Raw genomic sequence first — 26596 nt, forward strand, 5'->3', positions numbered from 1 at the left:
CCATCGCTTCTGGATCGATGTTTCTATCACACTGTTGATTTTGAGTTGGACTAATATTTTAGTGTCATAAACCTGTAAACCTTTATATTTGTACAGGACACAAACATAAATGTTTTGATGATCAGATTGCCTGTTCTTGTTACAACCACCGAAGAAGCATTGGAATGATTGGGACTGGAGTGACACTGACACGTCAACAGTGTGATAATCGCTCTTGCTACTAATCATTGCCAGTCTGCCTTCACTCCTTTTCCTGACATGTGACATCAACCAGTGCAGAATTTCATTAGGGCTCTAATCAGTAGTAATCAGCAGTAAATATAGTCCATTCAGCGCCGGGGGCCTAATTGACAAAGCACTTCTATACTGAACAAGAATATAAACGCAAAATGTAAAGTGTTGGAGCAATGTTTCATGAACTGAAATAAAAGATCCCCCAAAAATTAAATTAAAATTGCCCAATAATGTTTGTACCATGTATTTGTGACACTACCATGTTGTGCTGCTACCATGTTGTTGTCATGTTGTGTTGCTACCATGCTGTGTTGTCATGTTGTGTTGCTAGCATGCTGTGTTGTCATGTTGTGTTGCTAGCATGCTGTGTTGTCATGTTTTGCTGTTATGTTGTTGTCTTTAGGTCTCTCTTTATGTAGCGTTGTGTCTCTCTTGTTGTGATGTGTGTTTTGTCCTATATTTATATTGTATTTATTTAATCCCAGGCCTCCGTCCCCACAGGAGACCTCCTGCCTTTTGGTAGGCCGTCATTGTAAATAAGAATTTGTTCTTAACTGACTTGCCTAGTAGTTAAATAAAGGTTAAATAAATAAAACCACACCAGTCAGGACCACCACATCCGGCTTCTTTACCTGCGGGATCGTCTGAGACCATCCACCCGGACAGCTGATGGAACTGTGGGTTTCCACAACCAAAGAATTTCTCAACAGTCAGAAACCATCTTAGGGAAGCTCATTTGCGTGCTTGTCATCCTCACCAGGGTCTTGACCTGACTGCTGTTTGGCGTCTTAACCGAATTCAGTGTGCAAATGCTCACCTTCGATGTCCACTGGCATGCTGGAGAAGTGTGCTCTTCACAGATGAATCCCAGTTTCAACTGTACTGGGCAGATAGCAGACACTGTGTATGGCGTCGAGTGCCCATGGTGTCGTTGTGGTTATGGTACGAGTAGGCATAAGTTACAGACTACAAACACAATTGCATTTTATCAATAGCAATTTGATGCACAGAGATACTGTGAGATCCTGAGGTCCGTTGTTGTGCCATTCTTCCGCTGCCATCACCTCATGTTTCAGCATGATAATGTACGTCCCCCATGTCGCAAGGATCTGTACACAATTCCTTGAAGCTGAAAATGTCCCAGTTCTTCCATGGCCTGCATACACACCAGACATGTCATCCATTGAAAATGTTTGGGATGCTCTGGATCGGCGTGTACGACAGTGTGTTCCAGTTCCCGCCAATATCCAGCAGCTTCTCATAGCCATTGAAGAGGAGTGGGACAACAATCAACAGCCGGATCAAGCTATGTGAAGGAGATGTCTCACTACATGACACAAATGGTGGTCACACCAGATACTGACTGGTTTTCTGATCCACGCCCTTACTTTTTTTTAAAGGTATTTGTGACCAACATATGCATATCTGTATTCCCAGTGATGTGAAATCCATAGATTAGAGGGCCTCCCAAGTGGCGCAGCAGTCTACGGCACTGCATCGCTGTGCTTGAAGCATCACTACAGACCCGAGTTCGATCCCAGGCTATGTCACAACTGATTGTGACCGGGAGTCCCACACAACTGGCCAGGCGTCGTCCGGGTAAGGGGAGGGTTTGGCCGGGGGGGCTTTACTTAGCTCATCGTGCTTTACTTAGCTCATCGTGCTTTAGCGACTCCTTGTGGCCCGGGCGCCTGCAAGCTGACTTCGGTCGTCAGTTAAACAGTGTTTCATCCGACACGTTGGTTCGGCTGGCTTCCAGGTTAAGCGGGCAGTGTGTTAAGAAGCACGGTTTGGCAGGTCATGTTTCGTAGGATGCATGACTCGACCTTCACCTCTCCCGAGCCCTTTGGGGAGTTGCAGCGATGAGACAAGATCGTAATTGGATATCAAAAAAAGGGGTGAAAATACACAAAATAAATGATCCATAGATTAGGGCCTAATGAATATATTTCAATTGACTGATTTCCTTATATGAACTGTAACGTTTAGATTTTTGTTCAGTGTAATATAGATAGAAATAGAAGGCCTGAAATACACACACACAAACACAAACACACAGGCTAGCTTGGATGATTAATGAATAAACAAATGTTACATTTGAATCCCCTACGTGGAGAAATCTCAATGACTGAACCAAAATGACAATAATAGGCGAGACTGGAAATGAAAGGCACAATCCCAGTTATCTGATGGTAATTATTTGGATGATTACCTTAAATTAGTTGAATAGTATCATGTAATATATTCCAACCAAATAACCACCTACCACATCAAAGCTCATAAATACACCTTTACCTGATGCACATAGTGGCTCCATGGCCTCTGTACTTCAATGAGCAGTTAAATAATGACACACTCTGAAAGCTCAGGCCCCTTGAGAAAAACAAGGACATTATCGTCTTTCAAGATATGATTTTTACCCAGCTAAATGGTTGCCAAGAAACATCCAGAACTACAAAATGTCAATAAATCTGTTGAAAATCAACCACTCTGCCTTACATTATGCCGATTTTCAGCATAGCCTTCACTAGCGACATTGTGACAAATTTAGCGTCACTGCACAATACCACATCCTTGAATCATTCTGAGAGTACATTTTTAGAGGAGTTGTATCGATTTGAGCACATACAGATGTAGGATCGTAATTTTTCTACAGCAAGAAAATGATCCTGCAGGAACAGGAAATGTGCATTTTTATGTGGATTATAATTGTTGGCCATTTTTTGTAGGGGTTGATAAAAATAAATTAAGTGGAAAATACAAACTGGAAGCCTTTTTAAACCTTAATACACTACGTTTGCATGTCCTGCTATGCAGGGAAATTCTCAGCAACAAAAGAGTGATCAAATTAAGGTCCTACATCTGTTCAACTCTTATCGACAGAAATCAGGACCCACTAGCTCCTGAAGCAAAAGACGCTCAACCAAAGAATCCCCCTCTTTACGCCATAAATTAAGCCTCGTCAACCAATCACCTCAGAGATAGGAAGGCATCTACCCAGTGGGGGTCCATGGAGGCTGGAGGTTGATGTTGTTCTCTTGTGATTTCCATCTTTCGTCTTTTCCTAATCCCAACCTGCGAGTGGGATCACTCGCTCTCTCCTATTCCCACAGCCCACACTCTGAACTCCACAAGCCTCTTCTCATAGCTCTTCAGTTACCCACAACCCCCTCGGTGACAATACGGGGCGGCACTGTTGCATATCGTAAGGGAAAGCCTGTATTATTGCATGATGAATCCATATGTGGTCATGTGTGTGTGTGGTTGATCATTGAGCAGTGGTTGGTTCCTCTGTGGCTTCTTGGCTGGTTTCTTCTGTGTTGACCATTATAAGAGGCCCCCGTTAGATTGAGACATGCATGTTTTGGGTTGTCTAACAGCCGTGGGTTCCTACGTGTTTCCTTGCTGATTGTTTCAATGTGACATGGAAGATGCCACTACATTGGAATGTATTGCTTTTAAACATACAGGGAAAAGAAGGGCTTTTGAATTTAATTGAAATATGTGAGAGATGGCCTTCATAATTGACATTTCTAAAGCAAACACGCATCTTCACAGTGAAAATTACAAAGGAAATGTCAACTTAGCTCGTTATCGGGTGACCTTCCTTTGCCATTTATTAATCATTTATAATAAATTAATAAGGCATGAATAAAACATGAGTAAGGCATGAATAAGCTATATTAACAAGAGGGACCTACGCTGAAAGGGACTCGATTAATGGAGGTTTCAAAGAACAGGGGTAAGACAGGTACTACTTCATTGACCTGAGCAGCAAGTGACAGATGGGTAGAATGCTCTGCTCTCATCACAAAGGGACAGATTGGTGGAGGAGAGGGAGCTGTTAGTGGATTGGGCTATGTAATCACCACAATGGGTTAGCCAGGTCTCTTATAGAGACCTATACTGAATCCCACTGAGCCTGGCGACTCAGGCAGATTGGCAACAAATAGATGGAGAGATTGGAGGAGGTTACGAAAGTGTGGAGGAGATGGGAAGAGGAGAGATGGATAGAGGAGAAGGGAAGAGGAGAGATGGATAGAGGAGAAGGTAGGGTGATGGACTGAGGTGGTTACAGAGAGGGAAAGGAGAGATGTGGAAAGAAGGAGAGAGGGAAAGAGAGGAGGAGAAGAGAAAAGGTTGAGAGAGTGCTTTTAGAACGAGTGGGTAAATAAGATGGGGAGTGGAGCAGAGAGGGGAAGGAGAGGTGAGAGAAAAGGTTGAGAGAGTGCTTTTAGAACGAGTGGGTAAATCAGATGGGGAAGGAGAGGTGAGAGAAATGAAAACAACATTGAACGACACAGAAATAGGAAAATAGTGAAGGGAATTAAAAGATACAGTAAAGAGAGAAATACATTAATACTGGACTATAAATACAGTCAGGTCAACAATTATTGGCACCCTTGATAAAACTGTTTAATAAATAATCCAAATGCTGTGCTATATTGAATGCTCAGATTTGTTTACAAATGATATTATTTTATACTAATACAATGAATCTTACTGTACATAGCAAAAATAGAGGGAGAATGAGGCAGAGTGGTCCTGTGAAGTGAATGACAGTGTTCAGTTAGGACTTGTCCTGCCAATGGAGCAGCACAGGCACCAGGGGCCAGAGCATTGAGTTTCAGCTTCTACACAGAGGAGCTCCTATTACAATGACTAATGGACCAGGGGTTGATGTGTGTGTGTTTTTTCAACATATGAGACTGAAAGCCAGAACGCTTTTTTTCATCTTGTTTTTGTCAAATCACCCTGTGTGAAATTAAAAGCAGCATCACTGTTATCATTCAGTTAAATGCAAATTCTCTTCTTTTTTTGTGGTGGTGGTGCACAGCCCTCCTCGGGTTCTGCCTGTCTAAGAGCTGGGAAAACATGTCAGACGAGATCTGCTTCTCTTCCTCTCTCTCTCTCTCTAAACACACACACACACACACACGCTTTACTTGCTTTAATTACCGTTCTGTTTTCAATGCACCCCTCGACCACTCCCCTGTTCACCCGTCAAGTTGAAAGCACATGCCACTGCTACCACGATTAGTCTTGTCAGAGACGAGCGCTGCTGCCACTGTGCTTTTTACTCCCACGCTAATTAGCCGGGTATTTTTACAACACAATGGATGTAGATTTTAGAACAAGGACCGTTTAACCACCTGGCGAAGAGACGAAAGATGATTCCCTTTTTTTGTGGAGAAAGAAAGAGAAATTATATTTTACATTTAGACATAGGGCCCTGCTAGAATACTTTTCAAATGCATCCTTCCTTCAGTCCTTGCCTTCTTCCTTCCTTCTTTGAAGTAATCCTAGATCTGACATTTTTGGACTAGGTTAAATTATGTAGTGGAACCCTTGCTTACACCTTTCCAGTTGTGTACGATTAGTGGTAATTACTTCAAGGCAGGGAGCGGAGGGATACATTTCACAACTATTCAAAACGGTTTTAGTCAGATTTACAAGTGATGGATATCTGTCCTGGAGATTCGAAGTTGGGTAGCTGCTCAAATCACAGTTAGCAGATGTTAATGCGAGTGTAGCGAAATGCTTGTGCTTCTAGTTCTGACAGTGCAGTAATATCTAACAATTCCCCAACAACTACCTAATACACACAAATATAAAGGGGGAATGAGATAATGTACCTGTAAGTATATGGATGAGCGATGGCCGAGCGGCATAGGCAAGGTGCAATAGATGGTATAAAATACAGTATATACATGTGATATGAGTAATGTAAGATATGTAAGCATTATTAAAGTGGCATTATTTAGAGTGGCATTGTTTAAAGTGACGAGTGATTCATTTATTAAAGTGGCCAGAGATTGGGTCTTAATGTAGGCAGCAGCCTCTCTGAGTTAGTGATTGCTGTTTAGCAGTCTGATGACCTGAGATAGAAGCTGTTTTTCAGTCTCTCGGTCCCAGCTTAGATGCACCTGTGCTGACCTCGCCTATATCGTTTGACATTGAGAAGCCATAAATTGCCAGTATCATCATGATTCCTTATAGATGGACATCATGTATTGTAGAAACAAATTAGATCCTTTTTAGGGAACGCGTTTACTGTACATTAAGTCCTTGGGGGTCCGTCATATGTATGTCAGAATAGACTGTGTCTGTTGAAATGATGATGACTTTGAAAGAACCATAGCCATCTGTGCCAAATACCTTTGGAAATAGGAACGCAGATGAATTATACGATGACTAACCCCCATATAATGTAAAGTACTTTGAGACCTAGGCCTTGAACGTTGTATAAATGCATTCCATCCGTGATTCACCCTGTTAACCTTAGAGATTTTGTTATAAGCAGTCATTTGGTAGAGTGAGCTGTACTACCTCCGTCAACTATGAGCCTTATAGACTCAGGTCAGGGACAGCCACTGTATGATACCTTGCATATCTGATCTGAGGTCAGAGCAGTAGAACATGTAGGAGGCAGCATGTTGGACACAGAGATAAATAAATGTGTTAAGTGAATTATGATTATGCAATGATTCATTTCTGATGGCGTTGAGCAAGGTAGAGACTCGATCATAGAAGTAGTAAATATAACATAATAAAGTGATTGTCACGACTTCCGCCGAAGTCGGTTCCTCTCCTTGTTCGGGCGGCGTTCTGCGGTCGACGTCACCGGGCTTCTAGCCATCGTCGATCCACCTTTCATTTTCCATTTGTTTTGTCTTATTTTCCCACACACCTGGTTTACATTCCCTCATTACTTGTCGTGTATTTAACCTCTAGCAATCCCGTATCCGGGAGTGTAATTATAGCCTTCAAGCGCATTACCATAACGCAACGTTTCCTATTCATGAAAATCGCAAATGATATTAAATAAATATATTCAAACACAAGCTTAGCCTTTTGTTAACAATACTGTCATCTCAGATTTTCAAAATATGCGTTACAGCCAATGCTAGACAAGCATTTGTGTAAGTTTAGCATGGCATAATGCTATGCTAGGCTGTGCTGGCAGCAGGCAACATTTTCACAAAAATAAGAAAAGCAAACAAATTAAATAATTTACCTTTGAAGAACTTCAGATGCTTTCACTCAGGTGACTCCCAGTTAGATAGCAAATGTTCCTTTTTTCCAAAAATAATATTTTTGCAGGCGAAAAACGTCACGTTTGTTCATCCTGCTTGGCTGAGAAATCGACAGAAAAATACTTAAACTATAATGCATTAGCATAACGCAACTTTTTCTATTCATAAAAATCGCAAATGAAATGAAATAAATATATTGAAACACAAGCTTAGCCTTTTGTTAACAACACTGTCATCTCAGATTTTCAAAATATGCTTTTCAACCAAAGCTACACAAGCATTTGTGTAAGAGTATTGATAGCCTAGCATAGCATTAAGCCTAGCATTCAGCAGGCAACATTTTCACAAAAACAAGAAAAGCATTCAAATAAAAATAATTTACCTTTGAAGAACTTCGGATGTTTTCAATGAGGAGACTCAGTTAGATAGCAAATGTTCATTTTTTCCAAAAAGATTATTTGTGTAGGAGAAATCGCTCCATTTTGTTCATCACTTTCATTCACAAATTAATTCACTACAACGCCAAACTTTTTCCAAATTAACTCCATAATATCGACAGAAACATGGCAAACGTTGTTTAGAATCATCCTCAAGGTATTTTTCACATATCTATTCGATGATAATTCCTTCGTGGCAGTTGGGTATCTCCTCAGTAGCAAACGGAAAAGTACTGCAGCTGGAGATTACCCAATAATTGCAACGGAGGACACCAAGCGACCACCTGGTAAATGTAGTCTCTTAGGGTCAATCTTCCAATGATATGCCTACAAATATGTCACAATGCTGCAGACACCTTGGGGAAAACGTGGAAAAGGTAAACTGACTCCTAGCTCCTCCACAGCCATATAAGGAGTCATTGCCATGTGGCGGTTTCAGAAAATGTGGCACTTCCTGATTGTATTTTTATCTGTGTTTTTTCTGTAACATCAGTTCTGTGGCACTCACAGACAATATCTTTGCAGTTTTGGAAACGTCAGAGTGTTTTCTTTCCAAAGCTGTCAATTATATGCATAGTCGAGCATCTTTTCGTGACAAAATATCTTGTTTAAAACGGGAAAGTTTTTCATCCAAAAATTAAAAGAGCGCCCCCTATATCGAAGAAGTTAACCCTCTGTTCCCCCCATGTCTTTGTGTGAGATTGTTTGTTGTAAGGGCATGTGCACTTATGTCTGGTTTTCCGACTGGTTATTTTACCCGTATTTTGTTCTTGTGGGTACAGCTTGTTTTTGCATTATTAAAGTGCTCCAGTTGTTACCCTTTCCTTCGTCTGACTTCCCTGCAGTCAGTTACGCACCGCTTACAGGGATCTTATTTCTATGGGGTCAAATCTGACCCCATAGAAGATTTTGAGAATTTGAGAGTGCCGAAGGAGAGAGATTTATTTTCCAAACTTTATTACTACACTCTTCCAGCACAGTGGTGTGGGAGGTTTGGGTTTGGAGGCATTTCACTGTGAGGTTGCAGGTTCAGTTTCCAGATACTGTGTGTCTCTGTCATTGATCAAATAAGCCTAAGAGGTGAAGTATGGGAAATACCTAGGTGCCTGTGAAGTTCTAAAAACTTCCAAACTAAGTCATCTCACTCCACTTTATTTGGCAGAATTATTGGTGCAGTGCATGTGCAACACAGTGCTATAACATCTTCTAGTACAATTTTTTTTTTTTTTTTTTTTTTTTTTTTGTAACAAGCTAACTTTTTAGGTCTCACAACTGTAGGGCCAAGAGCCAAACTAAGAGATGGCATGAGTTTGAATCAACTCATATATTTTCCTTGGTTTCCCCTAAACCCTATTGATATTTAAAACCATGTCCGTCTCAAGTGTGCGCGGTGTAGTTTAAGTTTTTTTGTAAGCGAGCTTGATAAATGTGCCGTATGGATTACTTAACCAAAGACTTGATTCAAGAGAGGGGCTTTTCATCACATTATGCTCCTACTTCCCATTACCCCCTCCACAAAATTAAAGACGGTGTACGGAAGTTAAGTTGCTAATTTACCTCAAATTTTGTCTTGAGGTGTAGGATCTTAATTTTAAATCTGAAACTTGTTGTGTATTTCAGGTTTAAAAAAGGCTTCTGAAGTTTGATATTCCCTTACGAAAAATGTATCAACCCCTACAAAAAAATGTCAATTTCTAATCCAGATAATAATTCACATTTCCTGTTGCTGCGGGATCATTTTCCTGCTGTAGCAAACTGGCTCAAATGAAGATCCTACATCTGTACTTGTGACTTGGCAAGGCTAACTTTCTGCATCCTGTTGTTTTGTTTTACTGCGGGGGACAGGATATAGCAACACACAGGGACTGGCAACAGGTGGTGCTACACAATATGGATCCAGCTGGCTAGTTTGTTCATTTATTTTGTGAAGGGCAACCAAATCAACTAACGGGATTGAACAAAGGGCCCATCTCTCAATCTTGAAAGCAATGAGGAAAAAGCACAGCTTGTGCCCAGATTGTGCACCTGAATCCTTTGTGTTAATCCCTCTGTTCTCTCTCTCTCTCTCTGTCTCTCTCTCTCTCTCTCTGTCTCTCTCTCTGTCTCTCTCTGTCTCTCTCTGTCTCTCTCTCTCTTGTCTGTCTCTCTCTCTCTCTCTCTCTCTCTGTCTCTCTCTCTGTCTCTCTCTCTGTCTCTCTCTCTGTCTCTCTCTCTCCTCTTCTGTGGCAGGTGTTACTGGCTTAGTTCAAATTGATGGAGAAGGCGATCGGGAGATTGACTTTGCCTTGTGGGACATGACCGATCTTGACTCTGGGGTCTTTCAGGTAGGCACTGACTGCTCCTCTAGCAAAATGGTGGTTAGGCACAAACACACACTGGCACATAAATACACGCTCACACTCTGTAGCTGTGTTCTTTGTCCTCTTCCAGTGTAGCAGCTACAAAACCTGCAATGACATGCACTTTCGTTCAACACCCAAAGTTAGGCTAACCATCTATCCTGTGTATCTCCAGATCGTATCCGTCTACAACAGCACCCTGAAGGAGTTGGTTCCAGTGCCGGGCATGAAGGTCCAGTGGCCGGGGGGCGCCCCGCCCCAAGACATCCCCGACTGTGGCTTCAAGAATGACAAGCCCGCTTGCTTAGCACGTATGCACCGAGGAACCCCTGGGGCCTCATTTATCAACATACAAATACAGTGGGGAGAACAAGTATTTGATACACGGCCAATTTTGCAGGTTTTCCAACTTACAAAGCATGTAGAGGTCTGTAGTTTTTATCATAGGTGCACTTCAACTGTGAGAGACGGAATCTAAAACAAAAATCCAGAAAATCACATTGTATGATTTTTAAGTAAGTAGTTTGCATTTTGTTGCATGACATAAGTATTTGATACATCAGAAAAGCAGAACTTAATATTTGGTACAGAAACCTTTGTTTGCAATTACAGAGATCATACGTTTCGTGTAGTTCTTGACCAGGTTTGCACACACTGCAGCAGGGATTTTGGCCCACTCCTCCATACAGACCTTCTCCAGATCCTTCAGGTTTCGGGGCTGTCGTTGGGCAATACGGACTTTCAGCTCCCTCCAAAAATGTTCTATTGGGTTCAGGTCTGGAGACTGGCTAGGCCACTCCAGGGCCTTGAGATGCTTCTTAAGGAGCCACTCCTTAGTTGCCCTGGCTGTGTGTTTTGGGTCGTTGTCATGCTGGAAGACCCAGCCATGACCCATCTTCAATGGTCTTACTGAGGGAAGGAGGTTGTTGGCCAAGATCTCGCGATACATGGCCCCATCCATCCTCCCCTCAATATGGTGCAGTCATCCTGTCTCCTTTGCAGAAAAGCATCCCCAAAGAATGATGTTTCCACCTCCATGCTTCACGATTGGGATGGTGTTCTTGGGGTTGTACTCATCCTTCTTCTTCCTCCAAACATGGCGAGTGGAGTTTAGACCAAAAAGCTCTATTTTTGTCTCATCAGACCACATGACCTTCTCCCATTCCTCCTCTGGATCAGGCGGGTGGTCATTGGCAAACTTCAGACGGGCCTGGACATGCGCTGGCTTGAGCAGGGGGACCTTGCGTGCACTGCAGGTTTTTAATCCATGGCGGCGTAGTGAGTTACTAATGGTTTTCTTTGAGACTGTGGTCCCAGCTCTCTTCAGGTCATTGACCAGGTCCTGCCGTGTAGTTCTGGGCTGATCCCTCACCTTTCCTCATGATCATTGATGCCCCACGAGGTGAGATCTTGCATGGAGCCCCAGACCGAGGGTGATTGACCATCATCTTGATCATCTTGATGGTCATCTTGATGGCCCATCCCAGCCTTGTGCAGGTCTACAATTTTATCCCTGATGTCCTTGCACAGCTCTCTGGTCTTGGCCATTGTGGAGAGGTTGGAGTCTGTTTGATTGAGTGTGGGGACAGGTGTCTTTTATACAGGTAACATGTTCAAACAGGTGCAGTTAATACAGGTAATGAGTGGAGAGAGAACAGGAGGGCTTCTTAAAGAAAAACTAACAGGTCTGTGAGAGCCGGAATTCTTACTGGTTGGTAGGTGATCAAATACTTATGTCATGCAATAAAATGCAAATTAATTACTTGAAAATCATACAATGTGATTTTCTGGATTTTTGTTTTAGATTCCGTCTCCCACAGTTGAAGTGTACCTATGATAAAAATGACAGACCTCTACATGCTTTGTAAGTAGGAAAACCTGCAAAATCGGCAGTGTATCAAATACTTGTTCTCCCCACTGTATGTATATTTGCATACGAATTAACAAAACCCCTGGAGATTTTATAAACACTGAGAGAAACATTCAAATGTTGTGCTGCTCACAATTATGGCCGTTGCGGTGGCCATATTAACACCACGCCGGCAGTCATGATGATAGGAGACAAATTTCCTGTGACCGTTGATCACGGTAATCTCAATCCAAAACTATGCAAATTAATGGCGCTGATGGGTAGCCTACCAATCTTGCTAATGGTCCTTGCTAATTAGCTGGTACTCAGCGCTCAGCATGCTTTTTGCAGTTTGGAAGAGTTTGTGCAAATATTATGATGACATATTGACATTTTTGTTAATTTTGGACTTCGCTAAGGATTTATACGTCAAAATTATTGACAGATTTCTTCAGTTATCTTTGACTAATTCTAACTATTTTGAGGAAGTGTATGCTGGCTATGGCATCTTAAAATGGTCAAACAGTACTACTGCTGATTTAGTTTCTCATTCGGATCGACTATCCGACTTTGGCTAGCCACCAGCCGAACTGAAGCGTTCTGACTCCTTTAGAGTGCTGTTATGAAATGGATACGGTAAAGCCTGACCCGGACCCATTATGCAGACATTTTTTAAACCTGTTCCGAAAGGACCAACTGTCCAATACAAGTGAAGGAAGCTGCAGAAATGGTTTTGCCAAATGTTTTTCTACTTTATTCAACCGGAGCCATGGAGAAAGGGGAAGAGAGAGAGAGAGGCAAAGAGCGAGCAGCTGTTGGCTATTAGGAGGAGTGGAGGGTGTGTGTGTGTGTGTGACACATAGGAAGCTCAGAGCACCATAAGGCACAGAGGGAGAGAACGCAACCACTTATCTCATGCTAGACTAACTTCTTGCTAGTTATTTATCATTCCATCTGGTTACATAGTAGCTGTCTTCAAATGTATTTATATAGCCCTTCTTACATCAGCTGATATATCAAAGTGCTGTACAGAAACCCAGCCTAAAACCCCAAACAGCAAGCAATGCAGGTGTAGAAGCACGGTGCTCGGAAAAACTCCCTAGAAAGGCTGAAACCTAGGAAGAAACCTAGAGAAGAACCAGGCTATGAGGGGTGGCCATTCCTCTTCTGGCTGTGCAAGGTGGAGATTATAACAGAACATGGCCAAGATGTTCAAATGTTCATAAATTACCAGCATGGTCAAATAATAATAATCACAGTAGTTGTCGAGGGTGCAACAAGTCAGCACCTCAGGAGTAAATGTCAGTTGGCTTTTCATAGCCGATCATTGAGAGTATATCTACCGCTCCTGCTGTCTCAAGAGAGTTGAAAACAGCAGGTCTGGGACAGGTAGCACGTCCGGTGAACAGGTCAGGGTTCCATAGCCGCAGGCAGAACAGTTGAAACTGGAGCAGCACGGCCAGGTGGACTGGGGACAGCAAGGAGTCATCATGCCAGGTAGTCCGGAGGCATGGTTATAGGGCTCAGGTCCTCCAAGAGAGAGAAACAAAGAGACAGAGAGAGAGAGAGAGAAATAGAGAGAGCATACTTAAATTCACACAGGATAAGACAGGAGAAATACTCCAGATATAACAGACTGACCCTAGCCCCCTGAAACATAAACAACTGCAGCATAAATACTGGAGGCTGAGACAGGAGGTGTCAGGAGACACTGTGGCCCCATCTGATGATACCCCCGGACAGGGCCAAACAGGCAGGATATTACCAAAGCACAGCCCCCACACCACTAGAGGGATATCTTCAACCACCAACTTACCATCCTGAGACAAGGCCGAGTATAGCCCACAAAGATCTCCGCCATGGCACAACCCAAGGGGGGGCGCCAACCCAGACAGGAAGACCGTGTCAGGGACTCAACCCACTCAAGTGACGCGCCCCTCCTAGGGATGGCATGGAAGAGCACCAGTAAGCCAGTGACTCAGCCCCTGTAATAGGGTTAGAGGCAGAGAATCCCAGTGGAAAGAGGGGAACCGACCAGGCAGAGACAGCAAGGGCGGTTCGTTGCTCCAGAGCCTTTCCGTTCACCTTCACACTCCTGGGCCAGACTACACTCAATCATATGACCCACTGAAGAGATGAGTCTTCAGTAAAGACTTAAAGGTTGAGACCGAGTCTGCATCTCTCACGTGGGTAGGCAGACCATTCCATAGAAATGGAGCTCTATAGGAGAAAGCCCTGCCTCCAGCTGTTTGCTTAGAAATTCTATGGACAATTAGGGGGCCTGCATCTTGTGACCGTAGCGTACGTGTAGGTATGTACGGCAGGACCAAATCGGAAAGATGGGTAGGAGCAAGCCCATGTAATGCTTTGTAGGTTAGCAGTAAAACCTTGAAATCAGCCCTTGCCTTAACAGGAAGCCAGTGTAGGGAGGCTAGCACTGGAGTAATATGATTCAAAAAATAAATCATTTGTTCTAGTCAGGATTCTAGCAGCTGTATTTAGCACTAACTCAAGTTTATTTCGTGCTTTATCCGGGTAGCCGGAATGTAGAGCATTGCAGTCGTCTAACCGAGAACAGGTAATAAAAGCATGGATTCATTTTTCTGCATAATTTTTGGACAAAGTTCCGGATTTTTGCAATGTTACATAGATGGAAAAAAGCTGTCTTTGAAACAGTCTTGATATGTCAAAAGAGAGATCAGGGTCCAGATTAACCCCGAGGTCCTTCAAAGTTTTATTTGAGACGACTGTACAACCATCAAGATTAATTGTTAGATTCAACAGAAGATCTCTTTGTTTCTTGGGACCGAGAACAAGCATCTCTGTTTTGTCCGAGTTTAAATGTAGAAAGTTTGCAGCCATCCACTTCCTTATGTCTGAAACACAGGCTTCTAGCGAGGGCAATTTTGGGACTTCACCATGTTTCATTGAAATGTACAGCTGTGTGTCATCCGCATAGCAGTGAAAGTTAACATTATGTTTTCGACTGCATCAAACTGAAAGAAGCTAGCTGAGCTTTTCACTGTCTTACAGTTGGCCTACACATTTAAAAAATAAAATATTTAACCTTTTATTTAACCAGGTAGGCCAGTTGAGAACGAGTTCTCCTTTACAACTGCAACCTGGCCAAGATAAAGCAAAGCAGTGCGACAAAAACAACAACACAGAGTTACACAAGGGATAAATAAATGTACAGTCAATAACACAATAGAAAAATCTGTATACAGTGTGTGCAAATGAAGTAAGGAGGTAAGGCAATAAATAGGCCAATAGTGGTGATGTAATTACAATTTAGCCATTTACACTGGAGTGCTATATGTGCAGATGTGCAAGTAGAAATACTGATGTGCAAAAGAGCAGAAAAACAAAAACAAATATGGGGATGAGGTAGGCAGTTGGTTGGATGGGCTATTTACAGATGGGCTGTGTACAGCTGCAGCAATCGGTAAGCTGATCTGAAAGCTGACGCTTAAAGTTAGTTGGAGGGATATGTCTCCAACTTCAGTGATTTTTGCAATTCGTTCCAGTCATCGGCAGCAGAGAACTGGAAGGAAAGGCGGCCAAAAGAGGTGTTGGATGACCAGTGAAATATACCTGCTGGAGCGTGTGCTACTGGGGGGTGTTGCTATGGTGACCAGTGAGCTGAGATAAGGCAGAGCTTTACCAAGCAAAGACTTACAGATGACCTGGAGCCAGTGGGTTTAGCGACGAATATGTAGTGAGGTCCGGCCAACGAGAGCATAGAGGTCGCAGTGGTGGGTAGTATATGGGGCTTTGGTGACAAAACGGATGGCACTGTGATAGACTGCATCCAATTTGCTGAGTAGAGTGTTGGAGGCTATTTTGTAAATGACATCGCCGAAGTCAAGGATCGGTAGGATAGTCGGTTTTACGAGGGTATGTTTGGCAGCATAAGTGAAGGAGGCTTTGTTGCAAAATAGAAAGCAGATTCTAGATTTAACTTTGATTGGAGATGCTTAATGTGAGTCTGGAAGGAGAGTTTACAGTCTAGCCAGACACCTAGGTATTTGTAGTTGTACACATATTCTAAGTCACAACCGTCCAGAGAAGTGATGCTAGTCAGGCGGGCGGGTGCGGGCTTTTAAGAGCAGTTGGAGGTTGGAGTTTTGTATGGCGTTGAAGCTTGTTTGGAGGTTTGTTAACACAGTGTCCAAAGAAGGACCAGATGTACAGTTGAAGTCGGAAGTTTACATACACTTAGGTCGGAGTCATTAAAACTCATTTTTCAACCACTCGACAAATTCCTTGTTAACAAACTATAGTTTTGACAAGTCAGTTTGGACATCTACTTTGAGCATGACACAAGTAATTTTTCCAACAACACTGTATCACATTTCCAATGGGTCAGAAGTTTACATACAATAAGTTGAAAATTCCAGAAAATTATGTCATGGCTTTAGAAGCTTCTGATAGGCTAATTGACATAATTTGAGTCAATTGTAGGTGTACCTGTGGATGTATTTCAAGGCCTACCTTCAAACCCATTGCCTCTTTGCTTGACATCATGGGAAAATCAAAAGAAATCAGCCAAGACCTCAGAAAACAATTGTTGACCTCCACAAGTCTGGTTCATCCTTGGGAGCATTTCCCAAACGCCTGAAGGTACCATGTTCATCTCTACAAACAATAGTATGCAATAAACACAATGGGACCACGCAGCTGTCATACCGCTCAGGAAGGAGACGAGTTCTGTCTCCTAGAGATGAACGTACTTTGGTGCAAAAAGTGCAAATCAATTCTAGAACGACAGCAAAGGACCTTGTGAAGATGCTGGAGGGAACAGGTACAAAAGTATCTATATCCACAGTTAAACCAGTATTATATCAACATAACCTGAAAGGCCGCTCAGCAAGGAAGAAGCCACTGGTCCAAAACCGCCATAAAAAAGCCAGACAACTGTTTGCAATTTGCACAGGGGGACAAAGATACTTTTTGGAGAAATGTCCTCTGGTCTGATGAAACAAAAATTGAACTGTTTGGCCATAATGACCATCGTTATGATTGGAGGAAGAAGGGGGTGGCTTGCAAGCCGAAGAACACCATCCCAACCGTGAAGCACGGGGTTGACAACATGTTGGGGGGGTGCTTTGCTGCTGGAGGGACTGGGGCACTTCACAAAAGATATGGCATCATGAGGCGTGAAAATTATGTGGATATATTGAAGCAACATCTCAAGACATCAGTCAGGGACTTAACCTTTCTGGGATCGTTAGGGACGCTATAGCGTCCCACCTTGCCAACAGCCAGTGAAATTGCAGGGTGCCAAATTCAAAACAACAGAAATCTCTTAATTAAAATTCCTCAGCCATACAAGTATTTTGCACCATTTTAAAGATACACTTCTCCTTAATCCAACCACAGTGTCCGATTTCAAAATGGCTTTTCGGCGAAAGCAGAACATATCATTATGTTAGGTCAGCAACTAGTCACAGAAAGCATTCAGCCATTTTCCAACCAAAGAGAGGTGTCACAAAAAGCAAAAATATAGATAAAATGAATCACTAACCTATGACGATCTTCATCAGATGACACTCCCAGGACTCAATGTTACACAATACATGTATGTTTTGTTCGATTAAGTTCATATTTATATCCAAAAACCTCAGTTTACATTGCCATGTTCAGAAATGCCTCCAAAACATCCAGAGAAATTGCAGAGAGCCACATCAAATAACATACAGTGGGGCAAAAAAGTATTTAGTCAGCCACCAATTGTGCAAGTTCTCCCACTTAAAAAGATGAGAGTGGCCTGTAATTTTCATCATAGGTACACTTCAACTATGACAGACAAAAGGAGAAAAAAATCCAGAAAATCACATTGTAGGATTTTTTATTAATTTATTTGCAAATTATGGGTGAAGGAGAAGCGGGGGGGCTTGGGCCAATTGCTGCGGGAGGGTGTGGAGCTGTTGGCCGGGGTTGTGGTAGACAGGTGAAAAGCATGCTTTGTGAAATTCTCGATTATCGTGGATAACATAACTCCACTCTGATTATAGCGTAAATAGCAGCCTACCTGTTGGCTTTTGGTCGTTGTAACTTTTCTTTCTCATTTCTGTAATTTAAATTCCATCTTTCATTGATTAGATATCCCCTGCCTTTATTGCTACAAAGCATAGCAGCAATGCAGTTGTCTCTCTCTCCCTGCTGGAAGGGAAAGGATCAGAGCCCATGCATAGAGTTGCATCAAATCAAATACATTTGCATTTGTCATGTGTGTCGAATACAACTAGTGTAGACCTTACGGTGAAATGCTTACTTACTAGCCCTTAACCAACAATGAAGTTCAAGAAATAGAGTTAAGAAAATATGTACTAAATATCTTTATTTAGTAAAGTTCTAAATAAGTTTATAAAGTAAAGTAAAAAAAAAAAGTAAAAATATATAAGTAACACAATAAAATAACAATAACGAGACTATATTCAGGGGGTACCGATTCTGAGTCAATGTGCGAGGGTACAGGATAGTCGAGGTAATTTGTACATGTAGGTACGGGTAAAGTGACTATAAATAGATGATAAACAGCAGGTGGTAGCAGCAGCGTAAAAAAAGAACGGGGGGGGGGTCAATGTAAATAGTCTGGGTGGGCCATTTGATGAATTGTTCAGCCTTTTGGCGCTCCGGTACTGCTTGCCGTGCGGCAGCAGAGAGAACAGTCTATGACTTGGGTGACTGGAGTCTTTGACCATTTTTGTGCCTTCCTCTGACACCGCCTAGTATATAGGTCCTGGATGTCAGGAAGCTTGTCCCCAGTGATGTACTGGGACATACGCACTCCCCTCTGTAGCGCCTCACGGTCAGATGCAGAGCAGTTTCCATACCAGACGGTGATGCAACAGATCAGGATGCTCTCGGTGGTGCAGCTGTATAACTTTTTGAGGATCTGGAGACCCATGCCGAATCTTTTCAGTCTCCTGATGGGGAAAAAGGTGTTATCGTGTCCTCTTCACGAATGTCTTGGTGTGTTTGGACCACGATAGTTTGTTGGTGATGTGGACACCAAGGAACTTCAAACTCTTGAACCGTTGCACTACAGCCCAGTCGATGTTAATGGGGGCCTATTTTGCCCGCCTTCTCCTATAGTCCATAAACAGCTCTTTTGTCTTGCTCACATTGAGGAAGAGGTTGTTGTCCTGGCACCACACTGCCAGGTCTCTGACCTCCTCCCTATAGGCTCATTGTTGTCGGTGATCAGGCCTACCACTGTTGTCTTCAGCAAACTTAATGATGGTGTTAGAGTCGTGTTTGGCCATGCAGTCATGGTTGAACAGGGAGGACAGGACGGGACTAAGCACGCACCCCTGAGCGGCCCCAGTGTTGAGGTTCAGCATGGCAGATGTGTTGTTGCCTACCCTTACCACCTGGGGGCGGCCCGTCAGGAAGTCCATGATCCAGTTGCAGAGAGAGGTGTTTAGTCCCAGGGTCCCGAGCTTAGTGATGAGCTTTGTGTGCACTATTGTGTTGAACGCTCAGATGTAGTCAATGAACAGCATTCTCACATAGGTGTTCCTTTTGTCCAGGTGGGAAAGGTCAGTGTGGAGCGCGATTGAGATTGAGTCATCTGTGGATCTGTTGGGGTGGTATACGAATTGGGGTGGGACTAGGGTTTCCGGCATGATGGTGTTGATGTGAGCCATGACCAGCCTTTCAAAGCACTTCATGGCTACCAACATGTGTGCTATGGTGTGGTAATAATTTAGGCATGTTACCTTCGCTTCTTTGGCCACAGGGACTATGGTGGTCTGCTTGAAACATCAAATTGTATTGGTCACATGAACATATTTCGCAGATGTAGTGAAATGCTTGTTTTCCTAGTTCCAACAGTGCAGTAGTATTTAAAAACGATTCACAATACACACAATCTAAAAGGAAAAGGGTGGATTTAAGAAATATATAAATATTAGATCAAGCAATGTTGGAGTGGCATTGACTAAAATACAGTAGAATAGAATACAGTATACACATATGAGTTGAGTAAAGCAGTATTTAAACAGTATTAATGTGACCAGTCTTCCATTATTAAAGTGGCCAGTGATTCCATGTACAGATAGAGACATACCCCAAGCGACTTACAGCTGTAATTGCAGCAAAAGGTGGCGCTACAAAGTATTAACTTAAGGGGGCTGAATAATTTTGCACGCCCAATTTTTCAGTTTTTGATTTGTTAAAGTTTGAAATATCCAATAAATGTCGTTCCACTTCATGATTGTGTCCCACTTGTTGTTGATTCTTCACAAAAAAAATACAGTTTTATATCTTTATGTTTGAAGCCTGAAATGTGGCAAGAGGTCGCAAAGTTCAAGGGGGCCGAATACTTTCGTAAGGCACTGTATATAGGGCAGCAGCCTCAAAGGTGCAGGGTTGCGTAACCGGGTGGAAGCTGGCTAGTGATGGCTATTTAACAAACTGATGGCCTTAAGATGGAAGCTGTTTTTCAGTCTCTCGGTCCCATCTTTGATGCACCTGTACTGACCTCGCCTTCTGGATGATAGCGGGGTGAACAGGCCATGGCTCGGGTGGTTGATGTCCTTGATATCTTTTTACCCTTTCTGTGACATCTGGTGCTGTAGGTGTACTGGAGGGCAGGTAGTTTGCCCCCGGTGATGCGTTGGGCAGACCGCAACCACCCTCTGGAGATCCAGAGGGTGGTTGCGGGTAAAGGAGTAAAGGTGGTCTAGAGTTTTTTTTTTTTTTACTCTGGTTGCAGATGTGACATGCTGGTAGAAATGAGGTAAAACGGATTTAGGTTTGCCTGCATTAAAGTCCCTCGCCACAAGGAGGGCCGCTTTTGGATGAGCATTTTCTTGTTTGCTTATGGCCGGATACTTCTCATAGATATGGCTTTATACAGCTGCGTCATGCAGCCCTTATGTTTTGATTTCTTAGGCATTCTCAGGTTTAGAAGCCTATCACAACTAATTGTGATGGCTATATTAAATGGATTTATTTACTTGTTTAAGCAACTTATATTATTTGGTTATTTTTATCTACCTTAGCTGGATGCAAATGCTATAAGTGGCTATGGATAAGAGTGTCTGCACTGTATATGACTCAAATGTTAATGTATTTATTTAACCTTTATTTAACTTGGCAAGTCAGTTAAGAACAAATTCTTATTTGCAATGACGGCCTACTCCGGCCAAACACGGACCAAGCTGGGTCAATGCTCCTCCCTATGGGACTGTAGTAGCAAATGAACAAAACCTTGCCATATGCTACACATACTATGACAGATGTTATTGAATTTGCCCTGGGTATAACTTCATAGAATTCAATAACATAGTTTGTTCTTTCGTCCCAGGGACTGTCACTATGCACCAGATGGTGGCCATCGTTGTGTGCTTCATCTTCATCATCATCGCCACCGTCACCGTCTTCATCTACAGGTCAGTGGTACCCCTTCCCTGAGCAAGACACTGGTCGATGGTTATGGGTTCTTATGCCACCCCTCCACTCCCGACCCCTCCTCCACCCATCCTCTGTTGCTCTCGCCATTCTGTTCACTCTCTTCCCATACTCTGCACATCTTTCCTTTTCTCTATTTTATCCCCCCCTATCTCTTCCTCTTCTGTTTGTTTTTCTACCTTCTACCTTCTACAATCATGGTATGCTTTTGCCTCCCTGTTTAACTTTCTTACCCACATTGTTACTCTGTCTATCTCTCTCTTGTCCTCTTCACCCTGTGACACTCCTCTTTTCACTATCTTTCTTCCTCTGCCCTCTTTTTCCTTACTCTTTCTTCACACATTACAGGGAGATCACTGCCAGGCCAAGAAGGAACGAATAAAAGTGTTTCTGTCTCCTCTTCAGTGATGACTCACAACCAGGGTCATGTTCATTAGGCACCACACAGAAATAAACAGACAAACAGTGAGGGACTACCTGGACCTGTTTTAATAAAAAAAACATTCATTTTCGTTTTCCATTGAAAAGTGTTTTTATATATTTACCTCCAGCCCCGTGTTTGCCCTTTGACCCTGCTCTCTGGCCTGTTTCCAGCTCCATCCGTCTTGCAGCTGAAAAGGTCACTTGCTTTATAGCTTGTCATGTCTTGTGATAAAATTGTTTATTGAGAGCAAGTCCAGGACATTGAGAGCAAGTCCAGGTGAAAGTATACCTTACTTTCTAAATAATTGTTTTCTCTGGAGGAATATCAGGCCTAAGGTCGAAGTATATAATGTCTCGTATCAAATATAAAAAATAAATATGTTTTTACATTTTCTAGAGATTTATGTTAACTTTGATAGGTGAAAAGTGAAATAGTTCAAGTTCAGTTACATATTCTAGCCAATAATTATGCTAAAGTCACTTTGTGTTTGATATAAGCTGTCCTCAATCTTTACTTTTGTCTGATAATTCCGATATTTCACATTTTATTAAAGGAATACTTCAAAATGTTGGCAATGAGGCCCTTATCTACTTCCCCAGAGTCAGGTGAACTTGTGGATACCATTTTTATGTTTCTAGCGCTAGCACAATTGCTAACTAGCGTTAGCGCAATGACTGGCACTCTATGGGTATCTGCTAGTGTGCTATGGGTATCTACTAGCACTCGAGCAGATAACCATAGACTTCCAGTCATTGTGCTAATGCTAGCTAGCATTGGCTCATGAAAGTAACTTCCTTTTTACTGGACACAGTAACTTCCTTTTTAAATGGATACACATTTTATCCACAAGTTAATCTGACTCTGGGGAAGTAGATAAAGGGCCTCATTGCCAAAATCCCAAAGAATCCCTTTAAATGTGCTGTAAAATTACACAGACCCCTTTTTTTCACTTTTTTTCACATTATAAAATAGAGCAGCGTGTAGTACATTTGAATAGCACATAGCCGTAGGCGAATACATTTATGAATGTTTATTTTCACATTCTTGTAAAATAAGTGCTTATTATATGAATGACTTAATCTATGGATTACTAAGTCGATCTGTAAATGTATTGCTTAAAGTAAATGGAAGCTACTGTGTGATGTGTTTGTATGTTCATAGATTTTTTTTTAAACGACAACATAAATGTGTTATTACGACACATGAATAGTGACTTTTTGACCTCTTCTTACATAATGTTCCATTACAGTAAAGAATGTTAGATCAAGCAGAGGAGGCTACTGAGGTGAGGACGGCTCATAATAATGGCTGGAATGGAGTGAAAGGAATAGTATTGAACACATGGAAACCATGTGCGTGATGTGTTTGATACCATTCCATTGATGCCGTTCCAGCCATTACTATGAGCCCGTCCTCCTCAATTACGGTGCAACCAGCCGCCTGTGATATCAAGGTACATGTCTGAACAACTTCACACAGACAGCACTGTTGGTGAATGATGACTCGATTAAGTTGTATTCACAAATTGAGGGGCGACACTCCAATCAGGTCACCCACTATAATAGAGCACTATAATAGAGCTCTGTCCAAACTCAATGAATTAATCCCATCCCCAATGCTATAGTTAGGTTGCATTTGTTTCTGAGAAATGTGTGTGTGAATACAGTTTGGTGGTGGGTGATAGAGGTTCTGATTTTGGAGTGTTGATGGCCTGTGTGGGTAGAGGTTCAGTCCTACACAGTGTACACTCACGCTGAAACACATCCATCCCTCTCCTTAATCTCTGTCCTTTATTCTGGATTCTCTTTCTCTTTATTGATTTCTCTTTCTCCGTCGCCCTCACACAATTTTGTCTTCCACCATCCTCACCTCCTTTCTCTACTCTATCCTTCTACCTATTTCTCTCTCTCTCTCTCTCTCTCTCTCTCTGTCTCTCTGTCTCTGTCTCTGTCTCTGAACCTCTCTCAAGCCTCCTCTTTCCATCACTCTTTGTCTCCCTTTCTCTCACCTTCCACCTTCTCTCCCTGTTTGTCCCTCTCTCACCCCCCACACCCTCTCCATCAGGAAACTGAAGTTGGAGAATGAGTTGGCTGCTCAGCTCTGGCGGGTGCAGTGGGAAGACGTGCAGATGAGCGACCTGGAGAAAGTGATGCGCAGGGCCTGCAGCAGACTCACCCTGTCTCTGGTACTGCACGGAGAAACACACACGTACAGCGTATAGAGGCTTGAAATACAGTGCACCTACACAATTACACAGGGATCCACACTGTTGAAAAAGGACACTGTTCTCATTCCCTCTATATGGTCCACAGAGAGGCTCCAACTATGGTTCCCTCCTGACCATGGACGGAAACTTCCAGATCTACGCCAAGACTGGCTACTACAAGGTCTGTCCTTTTACACAGGGATTGTTGTAATAGACTGACAATGCTTATGATGTTTGCTTTATTAAGGATTTGTGTAGTGATACCTACAGTAGTTGGATACATAAAGGCTTCGTAAGCACTACATAAATGCTTCACAAATCATCTATAAGCGTATGACTTACTCTATAAATCAGGGGTTCTCAAACTTTTGGGGGGGCTGGGGATCCCTTTTATGATAGCAAATTCATCAGGGACCCCTCATAATCAGAACACAACTGGAATGAGATACAAATATCATAAAAGGAGTATAATTATGACTCTGGCAGTGCCGGACGAACCAAGTCTCGGGCCTTGGGGATGACATTTAAATCACGCCTCTTAAGTATCTGAGAGAAAATGTTGCCGTTTTCAAGCTAATTTCCTGCCGTTTGACACATTTTGTCATGGGGCAGAGAGATGTTTTTGTTGGTTCAGCTTTAAAGGATATTTATAGGTAATATCCTGCAATTCCATGTATTTTGCCATGAGGCAGAGAGAAAACGTTATAGTTTTGAAGCTTAAATTACAGTGCATTTATGTTTTAAAAACCATTTTTGGGGAATACAAGAAGTATTCAGTTAAAACCTTGATAATTGGTTGAGAACCGTGGATACTAATAACCCCGTGACCCTCCCAGGCCCATGTTGCCTTGGGTTAATAACATACATTGTAGATGAATAATATTACATTGTGTATTGCAGTACGCCCTCTAAACGTATTCCACAGATCCCTTTGCCAAAATGAGTTCAATCTGTTGTCGTTAGTAATATTCACACAAAAGAATATCTGTCCGCGGACCCCCCTGCAGTACCTGGGACACACTTTGAGAACCCCTGCTATAAAACTGTGTGTAAACATACATAGTGTGTTATGTCACATTTGGCAATTTGCTCTACAGGAGGAATAATTATGTCACCTTTTTATTAACCATTTAAAGTGTATGACATACGCTTACAGATGATTTGTGATGCATTTATGTAGTGCTTATGAAGCCTTTATGAATGCTATATAAAGCCTTTATATTGAGACCCAATATTTGCCAGTGAGAAGTGTTCGTCCCGGGATTCTGATAGGCTTCACCTGGGCATTTGCATAGTTTACATCCTTGGAGTCGGAATTACAGGTGAATTACAATCATTGTACATTACCCCATATTACCGACGGACACAGATAGTAAAATCATGGTGAAATATTGTGTTAAATAATGTGTCCTCCTTTCCAGGGAAACATTGCGGCCATTAAGTACGTCACTAACAAGAAGCGCATCGAGCTCACCAGGATGGTGCTCTTTGAGCTTAAACATGTGAGGGTTTTATTCAGTAGGCTTGTAAACATGTTGCCAGAGCAACAATGTCCTTTCTAGTATTCTGTCTACTCATTATGTTGTAAGGTGTATACTTGTCTCAGGTGTAAATGCTTTTGTATGTTGGTGATTTATATATGCAGTTGCTAGTATGTTGGTATTAATGTTAATCTTCTTTCCTCCAGATCCGTGATGTTCAAAACGAGCACCTGACTCGCTTTATTGGAGCCTGTATTGATCCTCCCAACATCTGTATCATCACAGAGTACTGCCCCCGGGGCAGCCTGCAGGTACTTCACACAGCCTATAGGATCTAATTGTTCTATTCTATATTATTCCATTCTATTCTTTAACTTTATATAACCTTAGCGTTGTGATCCAAAACCCCTATTGGTCTCTTATCTCCCTCATCACACATTCTCACACTGAATTCATGAACCATCTAGCCTACAATTACAACCCTTGGGTCTTGAGATGGTTGGTTCATCCTCTAGGCTACATGTGTTGAATACTGACAGCCTGTGTGAAAGGAGTATGACATGTCATGTATATTCTGATGTTAGCATTGTGGACTGGGATTATTAACCTCTGGGTGACTTTCATGTCTGGCTGATTTGAAATATGTTCTGAATATTTGTGTGTGTGTGTCTGTGTAAATTGTCATGTTTATGTTCATGTGCTGTGCTGTGCAGGATCTTATGGAGAGCGAGACCATCACCTTGGACTGGATGTTCAGATACTCTCTCATCAACGACATTGTTAAGGTGTTTCTCCGTCCTTCATCCTCCATTCAGAGGTTTTAAACAAAGACATAAGACACTGTAGGAGGAAAGAGAGGAGGAGGTTTGTGATTAAGTTGCGATTGGTCCAGGATTCTCAACCAACGGGGTCACGGGCATATATGTACTGATTGTACTGATACTTAATGTTAAGTATGGGGGCTAACGTTGTGCTAGGGGAGAGGTAGAAAATATTCAAATAATATTTATTCTATAATAATAATAATAATAATATAATATTATATTATATATTATATTTATTCTATCATACTTCTTCAGGTTTTTTTTTATTGTTTTTATTGTCAATACAAAAAGTTATGCCAAGCATGTTACCTCTCACTTTATTTCATGCTCTTACGCTGATTT

The 26596-nt window shown here is 42.2% G+C and overlaps 1 protein-coding gene across 4 annotated transcripts in view; it reads left to right on the forward strand.

Annotated features, from left to right (window-relative positions):
- Nucleotides 1–26596, forward strand: part of LOC118398107 (atrial natriuretic peptide receptor 1-like) — a 114542-nt gene that overhangs the window by 75031 nt on the left and 12915 nt on the right. For all 4 annotated transcript variants that reach the window (XM_035793141.2, XM_035793142.2, XM_035793140.2 and 1 more), the window contains exons 7-14: nt 9938–10032; nt 10223–10358; nt 21216–21300; nt 23808–23928; nt 24056–24130; nt 25371–25451; nt 25637–25741; nt 26144–26215. In XM_035793141.2, the coding sequence (XP_035649034.1) occupies nt 9938–10032; nt 10223–10358; nt 21216–21300; nt 23808–23928; nt 24056–24130; nt 25371–25451; nt 25637–25741; nt 26144–26215 (770 nt within the window). The remainder of the gene's footprint in view (nt 1–9937; nt 10033–10222; nt 10359–21215; nt 21301–23807; nt 23929–24055; nt 24131–25370; nt 25452–25636; nt 25742–26143; nt 26216–26596) is intronic.

Source organism: Oncorhynchus keta, chromosome 19 (genome assembly GCF_023373465.1).
Source record: "Oncorhynchus keta strain PuntledgeMale-10-30-2019 chromosome 19, Oket_V2, whole genome shotgun sequence".
Lineage (NCBI taxonomy): Eukaryota > Metazoa > Chordata > Actinopteri > Salmoniformes > Salmonidae > Oncorhynchus > Oncorhynchus keta.